The sequence below is a fragment of the Montipora capricornis genome, chromosome 12 (assembly GCF_036669925.1).
Source record: "Montipora capricornis isolate CH-2021 chromosome 12, ASM3666992v2, whole genome shotgun sequence".
In the NCBI taxonomy this organism is placed as follows: domain Eukaryota; kingdom Metazoa; phylum Cnidaria; class Anthozoa; order Scleractinia; family Acroporidae; genus Montipora; species Montipora capricornis.
Window position 1 is genome coordinate 23,819,976 of NC_090894.1, and position 20,009 is coordinate 23,839,984.

General features: G+C 38.0%; 2 protein-coding genes and 1 long non-coding RNA gene across 4 annotated transcripts in view; 2 read left to right on the forward strand and 1 right to left on the reverse strand.

Moving 5' to 3' along the window:
- Positions 1–802, forward strand: part of LOC138027939 (zinc finger protein DPF3-like) — a 12,852-nt gene extending 12,050 nt beyond the window's left edge. For both annotated transcript variants that reach the window (XM_068875564.1, XM_068875563.1), the window contains exon 8: positions 295–802. In XM_068875564.1, coding sequence (XP_068731665.1) covers positions 295–401 — 107 coding nt within the window. In that variant the 3' untranslated portion in view covers positions 402–802. The remainder of the gene's footprint in view (positions 1–294) is intronic.
- A 2,086-nt stretch (positions 803–2,888) lies between these two features.
- On the reverse strand, positions 2,889–20,009 carry LOC138027941 (NPC intracellular cholesterol transporter 2-like). Its single transcript, XM_068875570.1, has 4 exons — positions 19,851–20,009; positions 15,831–15,938; positions 12,243–12,418; positions 2,889–4,325 (listed from the first exon to the last, which is right to left on the reverse strand). The coding sequence occupies exons 1-4, from the start codon at positions 19,993–19,995 to the stop codon at positions 4,233–4,235; spliced, it is 522 nt and encodes a 173-aa protein (XP_068731671.1). The 5' UTR covers positions 19,996–20,009; the 3' UTR covers positions 2,889–4,232.
- Positions 12,315–18,273, forward strand: LOC138027942 (uncharacterized). The gene is made up of 2 exons (XR_011127544.1): positions 12,315–12,439; positions 16,450–18,273. It is a non-coding gene; the product is annotated as an uncharacterized lncRNA (long non-coding RNA).

The following is a 20,009-nucleotide window of genomic DNA, read 5'->3' on the forward strand; positions in this document are numbered from 1 at the left end:
TGCTTCCTCGGCCCAAAGCCAATATAAAGATTGCAGTAGTTTGGTATTTCTCCCAACTTGCAATTCTAAAATTATAGGAAATATTACCTTGTAGTTACTAGTTAAAGTGAATAATGGACTAGTGAATAGTGGCACTCTTGGGAGTGAAAGGGTTAAAGTTAATTCTGTATTACTATGCTTCCAAATGTTTTCTTCTTTCTCCAAGCCAAAATAACAACCATAAAAATTAGGGACTTGTGGTATACTCACTGAATCAACCACTGAAGGTTTCTACGTATATGTATTTTCTTGCAGGACATTGGATGTGCGCGCTGTGTGAAAATGCTGCCATATCGATCCCTGTACCTCACTCTCAGATTATGTTACCCATGCTCAAGGATGAATTTGCAGGGGGATTGTAGGACCAAAATAACCGTTTCATTGCTTGTATGACCATTGACTCTGTCTCAAGGTCTGAGCCAGTTGTCTTAAAATTATTTAATTTAAATCCAGTCAACATTATGGTTTTCTTGTATAAAGTGGCAAAGATAAAAACAGCATGACGACGTCAGGTCAAAGATGTTTTCAAAGGTCAATATTGTTTTTCACTTTGGACCTCAAAGAATATAGCTCTGTACAGAAAAAATTAGGCTTATGAACTCTGGACTTTCACAACTTTAAGTGTTTGATGGTCTTGTAAAAGGGGAGGGCTTAACGTAAGTGGACAGTGGAAGAAGCAAATAGTTTGTCAATATAAATAAAGGTATTATTGTTGATTGTACATGTATTATGAGATGAGAATAAAATTAATGGAATATTCTTTCTTACTATGTACATACTGAGATTTACCCTCTGAAAAGGCATGAAATAAATTTGGTTCACAAGCTGGTCTAAGAACCCAACAGCCAATCAAATGGAGCGTATCGCTTTTTCCACGTGTGCGGAAAATGATACGTCCAATCAGGTGCTGTGTATCATGTTTTTTGACGTGCGAGCGGTAACAAGATTAGTTTCATTCACCTGGCAGCATTTCACTTTTCAAAGAAGTCTTAAGCTTTCGCAAGTGTTGAAGCTTAAAAACACGAACGAGAAAAGGTTTGTTGATCATGATACTTCGGTCGAGGATTACATGGAAAGTCTCAAAAACAAGAACATGAAAGAGAAAACAACGAAATGTGAAATTGCTGGAAACGTTTTTGAGAAACGAAAAGAAGTGCAAAACATAGAGCCCTCAGGCGGGAGGATTATGAGCCTTCAAGTTTAAGATGCCTTGTTTCAAGTATTGAGAGACATTTTAAATAATATTTTAACATTCTTTGCTTACTTTATTGTCAAATTTCTGGCAGAATTTTAAGCGTATGTTATAATCTTTGCATGAATTTTTGACTTGAAGTTGTTTACCAAAGCTGTGTCTTGGTTTGTCATTAAAAATACGATAAACAAGAATTTAAACTCAGTATGTATATAATAAACGCAATACCACATGAAAAGTGCATTGTACAGTATTCACGGGAGACCAAAAAAGCTTTGTTTTACCACGCCAAGCCTCACCCCCATGGTTTCCACTCCAAGGCTTGGCGTGGTAAAACAAAGCTCTTTTGGTCTCCTGGGACAATATGGCCGCCGTGTGACAAGGGCGAATTATGTCTGATTTAGAACGTTTGTTTCACCGCTCAATGTCTTAAGGCATACAAATGTTGAGTATATCCAGCAAAATGCTTCATGTGATTGGCACTACATTATATAACTGGCGTTTCTATAACTTTAAAAATTTGAAGTTTGCAGCTGGTTGAGAGGAGTATCCTACTGCTGTCATTGTCAAAAATTAATGAACAATTTTAATCACAGGTTTAAAAGAATCTGTCTTTAGTTACTTCAATTTAGAGACAAAAGTACCTGTCTTCACTGAGTGAAGTTGGACAAAAGGAAGAAGTGATCCTTTCACTTATCTTACTTTTCAGAGGAACACACGAGCCCAACAAATTGATGGGCTCCCTAACTGAATGGCTATGTAGATTGGGTTGTAGAGCATTTCACCAGCATCAGTGACCACAGAGGTCATGGGTTCAGATCCTGTGGGAGCCACCTGAATTTTTCAGGTGTTTGTAAGATAAAATATTGCTATCACATTTCTGTCATCCAGCACAGCCACATTGATCATAGTCCATTTGTGATCTTTCTTGTGCATAAGAATGATGTCTGGTCTATGATTATTGCGTAGTCCCAACTCAGAGTGACATTGTTCTCACTCACTGAAAGAGGTATGTGTTCATACCACTTAATAGCTCACTGGAGACAATACATTGTACTTTCTGCATAATTCCCAGTGAATCCAAAGGGCAACCTTGTCATGGCATTTTTATCCTTTTGGTCCAGTTTAGAACAGGCACTCACTATGTGCTGCATAGATATTACGATAAATTATAATAATTAAAATAATAATTGTAATAATAATATAGATTTATTCAAGCCTAAAAGCAGAGCTCCTGTGTTATTTCTTACAATAAGATAACCTGGCTTAAGCCTGTGATCCAGTAAAAAACCAGTACCTGATCAGCAGTCAACTTGAAAAATACCAGCTGACTTCGATGAGCTTTAAACTTGAGCCTGCAATGTTGTCAGGTGATACTGGTCAGCAGATACCTTGTTTTGACAGGTGTCAATTAACCATAACCATAACCATGTCCAATATCAGATGTTACCTCCAAAAAACCCAGGTTGCACCGGACAGTATCACAGTGGCAGACATATGGGTGGTAGTACAGTGACAAAAACCATTATTTTCTCGCACAGATGGGTTACCATAATTATTTTCTTATGCACCCAACTCCAATGATAAAGACCCTCCTGATCAAACAAATTTAAAGAAGGAAAGTAGAGTCACAAATAACAGTTACTGAGACAGTAGCTCATGCAAAACACTTTTTATTTTAAATTGGGCCTTACTAAATTTAAAGTGCCCTGTGACGAAAAAGCAATAATTCTGTTTTTGTTTTTGGATTTCAAAACTATGTTACCTAAACACTAAGTAACCAAAGTTTGAAGCCTTGATTTAAAAAGACTCCTGTTTATTTTAACTGGAATTTTCCTATTTAATGGTCTGCTATTACTAACTTTAAGATCTTGAGAGAGCTGGATCGAGGAGAAACGACGTCAAAGGCTCACTAGTTTAAGAAGGCAATGCGTGTGTACGGGAGTTTTGGGCTTTCAGACCTTTAAATTTTGCATATATAACAAGACGCTCTAGAAGCATTTACTCTGAATACATGAAGCACAGAAATAGATGCATTTAGTTGGTCAAAAAGCAAATTGGACTGAAGGACTGAATAGCTGATTTTGTTATTGCATTGACAGAGGCTTCTTAAGTTTGTTCAGGTCTAAATGTCCGTTTTAAAACGATTTGGGAAATTTTTCTGTAAGCATCGTTGCTTGCAGGGATGCTTACATGTTTCAATTACAAGCTCTCCCTAGGGGTTACCGTGCATAGCTTTTAACCAATAAAATCCCTCCTTCCTAATTCTATTGTGCATTTTGCTGCACAGAAAACTAAATTCTACCCAGATTACAACTCGGAACATATTCTGAGTAATGAGCTGTTTCGCACGCTGAAATTTTAAGCTAGTGAGCCTTTGACATCACTTTTCCCTCGATCCAACCCTCTGAGGTCCAATCGGTCAGTTTGAACACGGTGAAATCCAAAACTCACACTCAAAGTTAATGGCCTTTGGATACAAATCAAAGCTCACAATTTGGCCATTCAAGTGTTAAGCAAACACACTTTTAAAAACTGGAGAAAAAAAAGGAAGTTATTTTTTTTATCAAAGGGGCACTTAAAGAAAACTCCTATAAAAAAATTCACTCGCTTCTTATAAATTTATACCATATTTTAGTTATGAAAACTACAATATGTGTTGTTATTTTAATTCTTCATACTTTGCTACTGCACATCCAGCTTACCTAAAACATTGCATCAGCAAAACGAATGGTGACAATGAAATTACAGTCAAGCCAGGTCAAGAAATAAATTTTTAGGTAATTGACTCATTTTAGCATTTGGAAGGATACCCTTTCTAAACAAAACAGTATTCAGTTGCACGCAATCACTGGCACCTTTAGCAGCTATAAAATTAAAACATTAAATTTACTGACGTTTGCAGCTCTATTTCTACTAAATCTAATTAATTATTGTTGGATAAAAGAAAGGCTCATTCCTCTTCTTTGCTCAGCAACTGGAATGTAATGCCTTGATCAGATTATCCAGAAATCCGTAATGGCACTTCCCAACAAAAAACGTCCACATCCCCACGTCCACCATCCTGAACTTCCCACTTTACAATTAGTTCAATCTGAAAAATGACATTATGTATTTTTCTTTGACAGGTGACTGATCAGAGTGACACAGTAATGTGAGGCTGGGTGTGTGGGGAAAAAGACATGGGAAACAAAGATCAAAGATCTAGAATCAAGAACCTTCAGAAAAAAGAAGCCATCATACAGTAAATGGTAAAACATATTCCTGTTGTTTCCTTGTTTACAACTAGATAAAACACCCAGTTAGTCATTTCAGCCAACAGAAATTAGGTGTCTTGCCATTGATTGTTTGATGTGTTACATTTTCTCCAGGGGCCGGTCGCTGGAAGCTTGGTTAGCGATAACCGTTGGCTAAGAGGTACCAAAACCTATAGGTTTCCATGGTATTTAATACCGGTTAGTGCTAACCATGCTTTGAGCAACCCAGGCCAGGTGTTTATATTCCGGGTCTTTGACCTTCATCGCACACGTGTCAGGCTTAGTTCTGTTTTATTGCTTTAGAAACAGAACATTTTGACTTCAAGGTGAACTATTTATTTAGCAAAGGAAACTGACAACCAGAAAAAGTTTGCAACATCATACACCGAATTCATAAATGGCGGCGAACCTGGGTTGACTGGTGGACAGACATGACATAGACGCGTTTTAGGATACACACGCCTTATTTTTGAAGGAGGAAAGGAGAAAATGAACGATCGACGTGTGGAAAATTACATTTCTGGTTCTTCTTTAAGTGGGAGAAGGTCATCGGTATTAAAAAAATGATGAGCTGTGGTTTTGGCTGAAACGTTGGAACGATTCTGCTTAAAGATTAAATTGTAAAGAGTTAAATTTTTAACTTTAGTAAGCTTACATCGTTCGATACGGCATAGTTGCGTGAAATCAAGTTATCTGTTAGAAGAAATTAAAAAATGCTCTTGTTTTTCTTTTTGTTGCTATTGCTTTTTTAAGAGTCAAAGAATACATCATTCAAGGGAAAGACATTTTTCTTATGGATCTGGATTCGAATTTGTTGTACACAAAGCAAAAATTTGCCAAGCAGGGTGCGAGTTGTGCTGTTGTTGATTCAAACTCTGGTGAGGTTTGAAGCTTACTAATGTATGCCTCAGGATTTTGCTGCCGCATCACTGATTAAATCTTGTGTACCTCCACTTTCAAAACAAGGAAAATTTACAAATTTTAAGCGTAAGAGCCAAAAAGTGGTTACAATAACCGGCCTTACACGCCACCCATGAACAAGCGGAGTTCCACAACACCTCCAGATGCAATACACATTACTATCTTATTATCTTCACACGGCAAACTTGAGTTTGCAAACTCAAGTTTAACAAACTCAAGTTGGAGTGTGTGAACGGCACAAAAACAGTCGGCAAACACGCTGTTGGCGACAAATAGAACTTGTCTCTATTTTTGCCAATAGTCTGCCAACATGTTTAACAACTGTTGTTGTGTCTTTCACACACACCAACTTGAGTTTGCCAACACGAGTTTGCAAACTAGTTTTCTGTGTGAAGGCCGCTTTAAAATTAGTGGTTTGTCATTTTTCTGCATGAAGCAGTGATAACACTTACAGCAAAAACAAAAAGGGCTTGTCGTCGCTAGTACATTCTATTCTTAAGATAGTCGTCCTCCTAGGTTCATAGGTTTCTTTATTTCCACAGATAAAACAATACAAATTAATAATACATGTCACAGAAATGTGGAGTAGAGATCTGCGAGCAAAAACCCACAGGGTTAGTAGTGTTCGCACACCTAATCTAGCATTCATACAAGGTATTAATATTAATATAATTATAATATTAAATAGCAGGCAGACATGACTATGTTGTGGAAACCAAGAAATAAAATAAAATACACTACAATTAGGTTAATTAATAAGTTTGAGTTAGAAAGTAAACAAACAAAACCGACGAAACAAAGCAAACCAATGACACGGTGCAACTAAAGCTAAACAAGATGTCATTCTCGGGCTTTGGATGTAAACAAATGAACTTTAAGCTCATTTCTAAATCTTTGGAGAGAGGAAGCATTTTTTGTATGTTAAGGTACTTTACTCCAATTATCCCCTGTGGCAAATCTAACTGAATTTGCCATAATTCGTCCTTGGCCAAGGTATAAACAGATCTTGGTTTGATCTTGCACGTGTACAATATCGATGGGCCTCTCTGATGTTTGTGAAATAGGAGTCATAAATATCAGGAAGCAAGTTATTTTGGCGTTTGCATACAAGCTCACCCATTTGTGATTTAGTAATTTGAAATATGTTCAGTATACCTAATCTAGTAAACAGGGGTCTGCTATGATCTCGCCAGCCTTATTGTGTTATAATCCTTAGTACTCTTTTATGTAGCAGTAGTAAACAGTTTAATTTAGTCAGCTAGGTACATCCCCATGAGACAGTACAATACGACAGATGTGAATAAATTAAACTATAATATAAACATTTAAAAATATTCAAGGTACTACCAGCTTTGTAAATAATACCAACACATAGATCTTCAAGAGGTTTCCCCTTCTTCCAGCCGCTTTCCCTATTTAACTTCTTCACTTCTGCCTCGTAAAAAGTGGCATTTTCTCCACCAGAGAGTACCTAATACTTTTACCTTTCGGAAAATTTTGCCTCAGTTTTGTATAAAAAATCTCACTAGAGTTTGAATTAACAACAGCACTAATCGCACCCTGCTTGGCAAAGTTTCACTTTTTGTACAACGAATCCGGATCCGGATTAACGAGAAAACTGTCCTTCCCTTGAATAATGTATTCTTCGACTCTTAAAAAAGCAATAGCAACAAAAAAAAAAACAAGAGCTCTTTTTAATTTCTTCAAACAGATGACTTGATTTTACACAATTATGCCATAAGGCCATCCCCTTTTTTTTTCTCTGTTTCGCGTCGTCCGACTGACCCAAATTTTGGGCATTTTCCCCCCCAAAAAAAAGGTTAACGACGTTTTTAAGCCATTTTTATGTCGCACAGGAGTTTCGGTGGTTGATCCTTTTTCCCACGCTGTCTTAATTTTGCCACAACATCCGCCAACTTTTCCGCCATATTGATTTTGGATTCACGTCTTGTTGCTTTCCTGGCTCCACAGCTATGATGCCGGGGGACCAGGCCTCCGATTCCGAGAATGCTTATGATTTTTTTTTAGGTTTTTTTTTTCAATCTGACCGACCGACCCTATATCAGGAAACGCATTCGACGGTAAACAAAAAAAAAAAAGGGGGATGGCCTAAGCCTAAGCCGGATCAAATGATGTAAGCTTACTTTAGGTTAAAATTTACCTCTTTACAATTTGATCTTTAAGCATAATCGTTTAAACATTTCAGCCACAACCGTAGCTCATCATTTTTTAATACCGATGACCTTCTGGCACTTAAAGAAGAACCAGGAATGTAATTTTCCGCACGTCGATCGTTCATTTTCTCCTTCCCTCCTCAAAAATACTGCATGTTTATGCTAAAACGCCTCGGTGTCATGTTTGGCCGCTAACTCAACCCAGGTTGGCTGCCAATTTATGAATTCGGTGTATATTACTGAAAATGTAGCTCAAGATCAAAAGTAAAAAATAGGCACGCAATGCGTACATGTGGTAGTGCCGTAACGTACACAGTGCTTTATTCCATAATTGTCAATTGAGATGCGTTTTGTTTTCCAGGACTTCAAGGTTTGTCTTTGCGTAATATGTAGCTCTAATTGTACACGGTATTGTTTTGGTACCATAAATCACAGCAGTGTCAAGGTAGAAGTCTTAAGTAAATAGCCAGGCCCTGAGAATACATGTGGTTACTAATAAAATACTAAACCCAGAAAGATTGAAGAAAATAAAAGGGAATCGAGATACATTGGCTTCGAGGGCGACATGTTAATCATTTTCAAGTTCCCTTCTTTGCAACTCAAGTTTAAGCGTGTCTGAGCTTTTGACACCTTTCCATGACAAATTTGCGCTGAAGTCAAGCGCTCACGAGCGGGGTTAGTATCTGGATGGGTGACCTCAAAATGTACAACTTGCCGTGTTAGAAACGTAGCACCGAAAATTCTGTTTTAATGCTCAAAGATGCGAACTAAGCAAGGTACAGATTTTGTTAGCCTGCTTTATACAAAACAAATATTGAAGAAAGAGTAAATAAATATTGATACACAGTTTTTAGGAAAGTGAGTTCCAGAACGTCTAAACTGCCCACTAGGCTGACTCTTGATTCACTGATTACGATTCACTCGTTTAAATACTAAGCAATCATTTTAAGTGGTACTATGATCAAATTTTTACCCCTTGATTTTTTGAGTGTATCACATAGAATTCCATGAAAGAACAAAAACGCCATTTACCGTTTGCAAATATCTTCATTAGTTCTGGAGATATTTAAGTTTGAAAAATGGGTAAAATATGCAAATGAGATGACTAATGGCATCATACACTCAACCCAATATTATATTGAGTATATAAATAGAGCTACCTTGGCCAATTTACAGCGCAGACCATTGAAACTTGGTAGTCTAATAGTTCTACGGGAAACACACCTATGGCTATAAAAAATTATCTTCCCATGGCAACTCACTCTTTTCCAGTCCCCACCCACTTGATTTCAATTTGTTAGTGATTTTCAGCTTGAAAAATGTTAAACAAGGCCACAAAGTCGTGCTAAAATATTTATATGCTTGCTGGATCGTGCATATGAAGTACTGCTAGCAAAAATAATATCAAAATGGAACGCCAAAGGTGGCCAGAAAAGCTCAAAATATGGGGGAGGTCTGGAACCCAGTATGATGCCATGGTAACAGAACTGTTAAGCTTATATTGTGGAGAACATTTAGTAGAATCTTACTGCAAAAAATCAAAAATTTCTGATACAAATTGGCTGAGATATCTCTTTTCATCATATTTGAACAAAATTCACCTTTATCACTCGGCGGCCATTTTGGAGTCCGTGGGGAATAAAGACTTTGTCTTTGCATTGTCTTTGCATTGTCTTTGCCCGCCCAGCCTCACACTGAATGAGAGTTTCGACGGGCAAAATCTTTGGTTTGGACATTGAATGATATGGGTCTATTTGGTTGAGTGTATGACGTCATCAATTGGCTAATTTGCATATTTTAAAAACTCGAATATCTCTGGAACGAAAAGAGATATTTGAAAAAAGTAAACAGCATTTTTCTTCTCACGCAGACTACTTGTTTATGTTTCAAAATGGCTTAGATAGGAAAGATACGATTTTCGTCATAGTACCACTTTAAGCAAAAACAAATACCCATGAATACCATGTAACCGCGTTATAACTCGACCGTATCCAAGCACCTTAAGTGAGCTAAAACGTTCCGCCGTTTTCCCAAACGAATTAAAAATGGACATGAAAACTTGACTAAAAAGTAAACGGACGAATATGTGTATGGTTCATTCTTTAAGCGTGTGCGTAATAATTATATCACACGAGCAGCTGTAACCTTGCTCAGATTGAACAAATATCGGCTAACACGAGCCGCTTAAAAACCCGCAAATTTTTCAAGCACTGGGTAAAAATTTTCTCTCGGGTGCTATCAAAGACCAACAAATTTTAGTGATTAGGGTCAAATTCTCAGCTTAGTGATTTGGGTTACTGAGCACCCATTTGGAATGGTTAGCTTATTTTTTTAAAGGTTTATATGGGACACTGCCCGCATTTTAGGAATTAGGGTTAGGCTTTCAATTTAGTGATTAGGGTTATGCACTGTCTTATGTGAAACACTGTTAGCAGTCCAGAAGGTGTATGGCAACTGCAGACCACATACTGCAGACTGTCTACAAATATCGCTGATAAACAGTATTTAATTGTAAGACACTGCATTCCAGCTAGTTAAGGGATTGGTAAGTGTTTAGTCTAAAACAATCGTTGTCTTGGTTTGGAGTTAAACCACTTATTTGAAGTGTGGCGAAAAACACGCCAATTTGAAGAGATCATTTGATTTTAGAACTTTAGAACGTTTAGAGATTTTAGAAGCCCAAAAAGGGTCGTTTGATATTCTAGAACTTTAGAGATTTTAGAACCCCCAAAAGACCTTACATATTCTAGAGCTTTAGAAATCTTAGACTCCCAACATGGACCATTGATACTCTAGAACTTTAGAACGTTTAGAGATTTTAGAAGCCTCAAAGGGATCGTTTGATATTCTAGAACTTTAGAGATTTTAGAGATTTTATAACCCCCCAAAAGACCTTACATATTCCAGAGCTTTAGAAATCTTAGACTCACAACATGGACCATGGATATTCAAGAATAGTAGAACGTTTAGAGATTTTCGAAGCCCCAAAGGGATCGTTTGATATTCTAGAACTCCTCTTCCATTCTAGCATTCCACATCGCGTACTGATTTTAGAGGTTCTTGAACCTTTTAGCTATAGATTTCTAGACTTTAAGCCCTGGCCAAACGAAACGCAAGTCATCGCAAGTCGACGCAAGTTTTGTTACTTGCGCTGACTTGCATACCGTTTGGCCACTCACTTGCATTCACTTGCGAAGACTTGCGACGACTTGCGTTTGATTTGAACATGTTCAAATTTTGGAAGCAAGTCCGCCCAACTTGCGTCTCGTTTGGCCACTCAACGCAAGTGGATGCAAGTTTTCGCAAGTCATTCGAACTTTTTTGGAAACCTTTTAGCCAATCTGATGCCGTTGTTTGAGCAGGAATCTCAAACTATTTCGCGCCTTTCGCGCTTTCATTTTGACAAGATGGCTTCTGTCACGGAGCAAAATTCGGAAAACTTAAGCCCCGAAGAGCTAAAAGAAAACAAGGATAGGGAGTTAAAAAAACATATGAAAAACGAAAACCATAACAGGAGACCCAGTAGCGGTGCAAGTATTAGCAGCAGCTACAGTGAAAGTAGCAGCTCTTCCGAGTCTGAGCCTAGGAAAAAGAAAAAAAAAACAAAAATTCTGCTACTTTTGCAAAGGACTTGCGCTCAACTTGCGTCTCGTTTGGCCACCCTATCGCAAGTGAACGCAAGTCTTCGCAAGTGAGAACTTGCGTCGACTTGCGATGACAAGGTACAGATTTTGTTAGCCTGCTTTATACAAAAGAAATATTGATGAAAAAGTAAATAAATATTGATACACAGTTTTTAGGAAGAGCAGAAGCAAGTTTTCAGGATCGAGAATGATCATGAAATATAATTTTTGGCATTAGCAACAACATTTGCAACGTGAAAACAACATAAATCTTGAACCGCAAATATACAAAATTACCATCGGCGAAAAACATTTTGGGAGATTTTTGCTACGTTCAATTTTTCTATCATACTTTGGCTGCTCAAGTAAATCGCAAAATCGGAAAGTGACATCGAATTCAGCGGGCGCCGTTTTCATGTTACCTTGCAGTTTACTCACGAAACAAAGGACACATCTGTGTCAAAATGATGGCAAGCCACCAGGTTTTTGTTTTTTTAGTTTGTTTTTTTCTCTTTCAAGTGTTTTAAAGATTGACAAGAAATGTGCGAATCCAACACAAAGATCACAATCGCCCATCTCTTGAGGTTGACCATTGTTTCTGCAAAGTCCAAAATTTACTCTCCTAGATTAGGTTATTTATCACCAGGTAATTCCATCGTTTTGGAAATAGCAGCTGCTTTATTATTCATCAGCGTCACAAATTCTTGCCAATTTTGGAGCTCATTTTGTTGAAACTCAAGCACGCTTTCAACAGACCTGTTTATGTTCATGAGTTATGCACGCGCTGCGGGCCTATTGTCACCTTACACACTCTTACACTCATACAACCCAGTGACAGTGTGTAGTGCACTTACAGTGCAGTGGATTAAGGGCAGTACAAAAAAAGGACAAAACAAAACAAAACAAATATGAAGACATGAATCTAAAATATATTAGGCAAAACATAGACATGACCAACACAAGGATATTGACCTCAAAGGACGTTTTAACTAACTGAACGATTTTTAGTTAACTTGATGCAATTAGATATACATACTGATGGGTACAATGCCTTGACTGACAGAGTAGTATGGAAGGTGTATTCTTGGTTAGCCTCCAGTGGACAGGCCAGTCCTTGATCTTCACAAGCATCTGGTATAGGAACAGGGAACGGAACTGGAACTCTCTGTATTATGCCATGGACAACACTTGTGGCCTTTGTTATTCGTGCCTCTGCAATCAAAGACACTTCAAGTAAGGGGGTGTATTCTTGAGCATAGTCCCTTCACCTTAACTTTCAAACGATTCTGAAAATTTGTAACATCCCTACAAAACTGCTACCAGTACCCTAACCTGCGATCAAGCGTACTTTTCTTGAGACAGGCCGCTAAAAAGAACGCCTGATACAATTTCTTAATGAGTGGTCTGCCGCCCACCTATCAAGAGTGATGTTATCATGTGTCATGCTATAAATGTGAGCCAATCAGATTTTACCGGAAATTACCTGCACGCTGCGATTCAAGTAAAGATGCGACAAAAGCAAAATAGCACTCTGGCTTTGATCTCTGCAATCAAAGCTATTTCTGCAAATCCTGCTTGACAGTTGGTGCGGTTTCTCTGTTGAAACCATCAAGGAACAAAGAATTTCGAGACAAAATGGCAGAAAAAGCCTGAATTCTTCATGTCATCATCAGCCGCAATCAACAGTACAATAAACTTTATTTTAACCTCTAATATTTGAGATACCAATAAAAGATGCTATAAAAATTTAAATAGATATGAAGAAAATGGACTTTGCGAAATTCTAGTTTTTCAGCAGCAGCTACTCAGCTATCATTTTGTTAGACTAGTGTGTTCAGATTGTTCAACGATTCAGTAAACAGTGTTGAATTTCTCTCTCAAGTTTGGCTGATTTCCCGAATGTGGCCCTAAAGTTCTATTCAGTTCTTTAGGGATTCGCAACTTGGTGCTTCCAAACGTTTTCGAGTTGGTGGAAGAAGAACGATGCATTTTCTTTTAGAATGTTCGGGCCTGTATTAATAACACTATTGCCAAATCCCGTAGGAAGTACAACTGTAATGTTTTCTTTTACTCAGACCATTCTTCAGATGCATTCTCTCCGCTCTTCCTTTAAAGGTTTTTGAAAACAAATCTGAGGTCGAAGCAACAGCAGCTGTAAACAGAGCATAAACATCACTCATGTTCAAATCCTTCTCAGCGGCCATAATTTCATCAGCTGTTAACCGATTTACAAGAAGTATGATTTGCAATTCTGTAACCAATCGGAGCGAGACTCCAAGAGCTCTATTGTTTTTCAGCCAATCAGAGTAAAGTCCAGATTCTGGACAACGAGCAGACGACTCGTTAAGAAATTGTATCAGGCGTACCTTTTCGCACCATGTCATTAATGGTCTGTGTAGACTACAGCAAAGCATTTGACACTGTCCAATTCAAATCTGTCCTTACTAAGATGCACAACCTCGGTTTCTCTAAGGAATTCTTACTATGGATGGTTGACTACCTTACTGATCGAAGACAGATGGTGCAAATAGATGACAGAAAGTCAGACATGGCTACAGTTGAATTTGGCATTCCGCAAGGTTCCATTCTTGGACCCGCTATTTTTAATCTCTACGTTGCTGATCTTCAGAAGGAATTACAGTGTGATTGTTATCAGTACACTGACGATACGACTTTCTATGTCCACTCAAAGCCCGGCTCACTGGGACTCCTCAGCAGCTCAAATAAATAAAACCATCGCAAGACTGAAGAACTATTCTAAGAACTGTAATCTGGCCTTGAACCCAACAAAAACGAACTGGATGCTTATCTCCACACCTCAGATGGCACGCTATCATACCGGTAGTTTAGAAGAACGGGATCTTCCTATCGTTTGCGGGGACTCTGCGCTAAAGAGAATTTCCTGTACTAAGCTATTGGGTGTCCACATGGATCAACACCTCGCATGGAACAAACATGTGGATTCTCTATTAAGTTCGTCATAAATTATGGGAATCTATCCGTTCTGCGTAAGCTCAATAACCTTGCGCCCTTCCACGTCAGGAAGCATCTCGCAGAGAGCTTAGTTCTCTCACACCTGAACTATGCCTGCACGGTATTTTATCCCTTGCCTGTTTATCAAGAAAAGAGTCTCCAACGCCTACAGAATGCGTGCGCTGGCTTTGTTACAAGAAAATTTGCATGTCTCGAGGATATTATTAAGTTAAATTGGTTACCAGTTAAAGAAAACATTGAACTCAATATTCTCAAACTCGCTCATAAGTCATTATACGACAAAAATAGCTTTCCTGAGTATCTGAAACTGAATCTGCATCAAGTAACTGCTTATAATTTAAGATCATCAACAGCACCCGTATTCTCCATTCCTAAAGAATCAGGAAGCTTCCAGCACTCGGCGGCAACGCTGTTTAATAGACTCCCGATAGTAATAAGAAACATTTCAGATCATGAAGTTTTTTGCCGCAGTGCTAAGAAACATTTGCTTGCTAAGTATCAGTCTTGAATTCACATAATTATTATTGTATATTTTAATACTTATTGATAAGTTACATTTGTTAATTTATTATTGTTATTACACTTTTAATTATATTGTAGGTTTCTTAGCTTAGTATTTTTACAGAAGAAGAGCCTCTTAATTGTTGGATTCTGTAATAAACCATTATTATTATTATTATAATTATTATTAAGGAAAAGTATGCCTGATCGCAGGTTACCACTACCCCATCCCCAACGTCAAAAACAATTATTTTGATCATTCACTCGCCTTAAGGGCCCACTGATGTATTTTTTGGGGTGCGTTGCTAAGGATGTAATGGTTAAGTTATTTTGAGAGAATTTGGCATTATTTTGGTCAGTTTCCAACTTTTGTAAGCCAATGACCCTAAATATGACGTCATCATACCACGCCCATGGTCACGTGACCAATAAAAGAAAACTCTAAATTTGTCTCCGTGCTACGCAATTTGGGTATTTAATCGATGGTTTGATAATTTGTATTCGTTTTTGCATCCAGCCAAGCATGGTTTTCTTTTTATTTTGAAAAATGTTCTTTTTAAAGACATAAACGATACTGAAATACCCATAACTTTTTCAAAAAAGACGATTTTAAAAAATCAATGCTTAGCTATATTCTGTATTTGGGGGTGAAACGTGCCATGTAAAAAAAATAATAATTCAATTTAAAACCGCCAGAAATTTAGCTTTTTCCTCAAACCAGAAATCAGTTCGTTTACGCATGCGCAGTTGATCTGAGAACGAGCGCAAGGAAGGGCGAGGAAAAACCTTCGATGGAAACAACAGTTTGTGCGGTGACTTTTGCTTGTGAGTGGGTTTTCTTGTCAACTCATGATATGATGACGTCAGTTACCGGAAGTAACATTTCACTTCCTTAGCAACGTGCAAAAAATCCGTCTGTGGGCCCTTAATAATACTGCCGATGGGTGGAGTAACGTCAGATGCCAACCAACAATTGGCCAGTGTGAGTGAGAACATACATTTGCTGGTTTTGCATGGCTGTTTCTGATTTCTTGGTTAGTGAAAGTAGTAAAGATTAAGGCATCAAGTGCAAACTCTAAAATGCTTGCCTCTCCCAGCCTCTTCAACCAAGCTGAAATCAAACCCTTACTTGTTTTGAATTTCACTTGAACAGTAACATTTGTCCCTTTGTGCAACACACAAGGTTCCTCAGTGCAGGGTGAGATATCTATTTCCTCCACTGTGGACTCATCAGACCCTAGAACACAAAATTTAACAGACTGTTAGCTGAGTATTCTTTTGGTCACTTGGTTGACTTCAACAAGTGAATTTTGGTTCACCAATTGCAAAATAAAAGGAAAATGAATATTTTGCACAAGAAAGAGGATATTTCTAGGGGACAAACTGGGCCACAGTTTGCTTGTTAATCACTCACTGAAAAACTATGTCCCAATTAAAGGGCACCCAAGGGGTCTAAAAAAAAAGAGGTTGGCTGGTTTAAGTAGAGCAACCAACCAACTATATCAACAAGGGGCCACCATTCCTTTCCATATGCATCTCTGTGGGCATGCCATTTTTAAAAGAACACTCCCAAACTCCACAATTCAATAGCTTAATGATCAAATCTGCTTATGATTAGATGAAAAAGTTTTATGAAGCAGCACAATGTTATTAGTCTTTAAAGAGGGTCACTAGCTTACCAATAATTCTGCATTTTACCTAGAGTATTACACATCATTTTATTTGCTGTCTTGCTGTATTTTTTTGAGGCAGCGAGGAAAGCCCTGGTAGAAGTTGCAGGAAGTTGAAGTGACATCATTGTGCCATGTTGGTGGTGCCCAGTGGTTTTAATAGGGAGCTTAAGCAACAACGACAGCGACGGCAACAAGAACATCACAAATTTGCATATTTAGAGGGCAAAAACAATTGCTTTGCACGTCAGAAACATGCGTTTTTCACTTTTGTCCACTTCTTTGCCATCGTCAGCAAAACAACATGAAATGGCCAAATTTGAGTAGGGAAGTAGGGAGCAGCAAAGATTTTTTAAAAGTTAATTTAAAATTGGATGTCATTAACACTATATGGAGTGACTTTAGAGGGAGAATTTTAATATGTGGTCTTTGTCAAAAATGCAGAAAGGTTAGCCAATGAATTTAATTTCTGGAATTTATACAGTTCAAGCTTCCAGTTTTCAAAACAAGGGGGGAGTGTGCCTCAGCTTGCCTTAAAGCCTGGTTCCCACTCGTGCAATAAGTACAAGCATAAGCATAAGAAAAATCCTGTGGGAAGAGGCATAAAATAAACGTAAACAGAAGCTTAAGCACAAGTACGAAAAATGGAAATTTTCCTTTCCTTGCGCTTCTGTTTATTTCACGAGTGGGAACTGGCTTCAGTTAAGCATAAGCATGACAATTCGCATGCCATCTTGAATCTTCCTGGATCTTCTCCGACGTTACTGCGCTTGCGTATACCACTCATCCTTGTGCTTATCGCACAAGTGAGAACCAAGCTTAAAGAATCTGACCCACCCACTTCACATTGCATGCCCACACTACTTCAGTCGCCATTTTCAAGGCCCACAAAACTCTGAAATCTATGACTGTTTGAAAAAATCTGTTTCCATAGACCTTATTCATAAATGGCGGTCACATTTATAATTCTTTTGTCCACATGCAAATTAGCCTACCAAGCCTCATTTTAGAGCAAGAATTCTTTTCAATTCACTGTATGGTATCGAGGCTTGGTAGGCTAATTTGCACTTCGACAAAAGAATTATAAATTGACCGCCATTTATGAATAGGGTCTATTGGGTATCAAATGTGGTACATAATTGTTTTCCACAAAGAAATAAGCTATGTTTATTAGAATTTCAGTTTCTATTTTTATTTATGTATGACTCTCTCTTCACAACATGTTTTTGAGTGGAAATGGAATCGTTGTTGAACCATCTTCTCTTGGAATAGCAGCCAAGATTACTGCAATTGGGAATTCCTTGAGGACCAGATGGAGTTTAACAGCTGGAAAAATCAGAATCAGTGTATTAACATTTCTGGAAAATGAAGAAACAACTTCTTGGACTACATATGCATGGCAAGGAATCGATAGAAATTTCATTCAAATATTGTATGCATGTCTTCTGCTGAGGCTCCTGGTACTGAACACAGAGACGAGACAAGTCTTTTGGCGAACATTGAAATAGAATACTCATCTCTATCCCAATCAGTAAAAAGCCTTTGTTGTTATTTCATTTTCTCACTTATAAATGAAACTGCATTTTGTGAAAGCAGGCTTGGGTGGAACATTTAGATTTTTGGTCTCGAAAAGTAACTGTAGAGGTCAGAGAGGTCAGCTTATCTTTAATTTACAGGAAGAAGAAATTGTTGTTGGATTCAATACCCGTTTGAAGACTTGGCAAACTTGAAAAAGAAAACGTAGAATAGGAGCATTTCATCTACTACAATTGTGTATTGCATTGCACTTGATGACGAATGTTTTTATTTACTTCACTCTGTACCGCTTATCGCTAATTGTTCACATTATTTATGAAGTACCGTGAAAGAAGCGAATTAAATTACCTCGCCTTGTTGTTTCCATTTCCAACTGCTTGAGTATCAAATAAATATAGGTTGCTTGCTTATAAAAGGTCCAGTTTTGAAAAGTGCAAACAACCAGGTACCATGTGTGTAAACAGTTACTGTCTTTCCCTCTTAAATTTATTACAAATGCACCTCCACCCTTCATAGAAAAGCACTTGAAATACACCTTACTCCAAAATGGCCACCATTTAAATATTCTTTTGTTTTTATTCAAATTAGCCTTTGATGCCTCATTCTTAAGCTTAAAATTCAAAACAATATTTTATCTTGAACGAGGCAACAAGGATCAATTTGTATGCGCATAAATCAGTGGCCATTTTGGAATAAGGTGTATAGCAAGGTAGTGTGCAGTTTTCCTGATTGAAATCCATTTAATTTCATAGATATTCTCCCCTGAGGATCTTCAAAACATTTGTTATTTCCCTGAATTTTGCACAATTTTTTCTTCAGCAATACATGCTGATTTATGGAAATAGATGCTCCAAATTCCCAGATAACAACAACAACAAAGGCGTGCAATGTAAAGTGGGTGGGTCAGATTCTTTAAGATCCCAAGATCCTTGGTTCAAGATTCATTCTGACCACCGGTTGAATTTAATCTTGGTAGTCCCTGGTTCATTTCACTGGACCTGAAAAGAACCTTTGGGAGAGTGTTGAGACCATCCCTCCCTAAAAATTTTTTATGTCCCCTAAAGCATCATTGGTTTTCACAAGCGCAAACAAAAGAGATTCATGTCAGGTGAAAACGAACCATAACACAAGCACTCGACGCAGAGACAAAGATACACTAGCTCCAAGTTTTCTCTTACAATGCGGCACTGCAAATGGAGTCTGGAATGGGTCTTTTTCATTGGACAAACATCACTGCAGCTTGCATTGTGCTTGTGTTACGTTCTGTTTTCACACAACACAAGCGAATGCAAGTTTGAGTGCAAGCACAAGGAAAAAGTTTGATCCTTGTGCTTATGGTTGCATCAGACCCGCTTTCCCGGTGAAAATAAGTGCTCTTGTCTTGTGTTTATGCTAAATGTGCTTGTGCTTGCATCGCTAATGAAAAGCAGGCTTAAAGATATTTTATCTTTGTTTCCAGTTCCCCAGTTCAAATTCTCCATGTTCCCTTGTTGCCCAAAAGCCCTGGGTGCGTCTCAGTGTTGAAGTACACATGTATGCATATCTGGAAAGGTATATATTGGTAATGTGCATGACCAGTTTGTTAATGGCCTCTTCAAACACAAAGTCCCAAGTGTACTGAGCGTTACACGTACGATTTTTTTGACACGATTTAAGGTCATGACATGACAAAGTGGTGACCACTGTAGAAGAAGAGGGAAAGATAAAAACTTGTAACTTACAACAAGCAATTAATACATTAAATAAATCACAGTTCGTTTTTCGTCGCAAACAGTTGCCCTGGCTACTGGAAACCGGTAAGTAAAAACGTTAAAATATACATTTTTTTAAACAAGTTGGACGACCTTTACACGGCTTCCTGTGAAACACATGATCAAGAGCGAACTCGTGATAACAAATGGAAATACAGAAGAAAAGATTTTCTGTAGCTCGGTAAAACCTACCACAATCTTTGAACTTTACAGATATTGCTGATGCTGGGGAAAGACTGACCAGAGCAAACAGAGCGAGGAAACACAACCTATCCATGTTGAAAGTGAACATCAAAATCGAACGTTCGACAGCAATCACCTGACAAGATCGGACCATAATACGTCACGCCT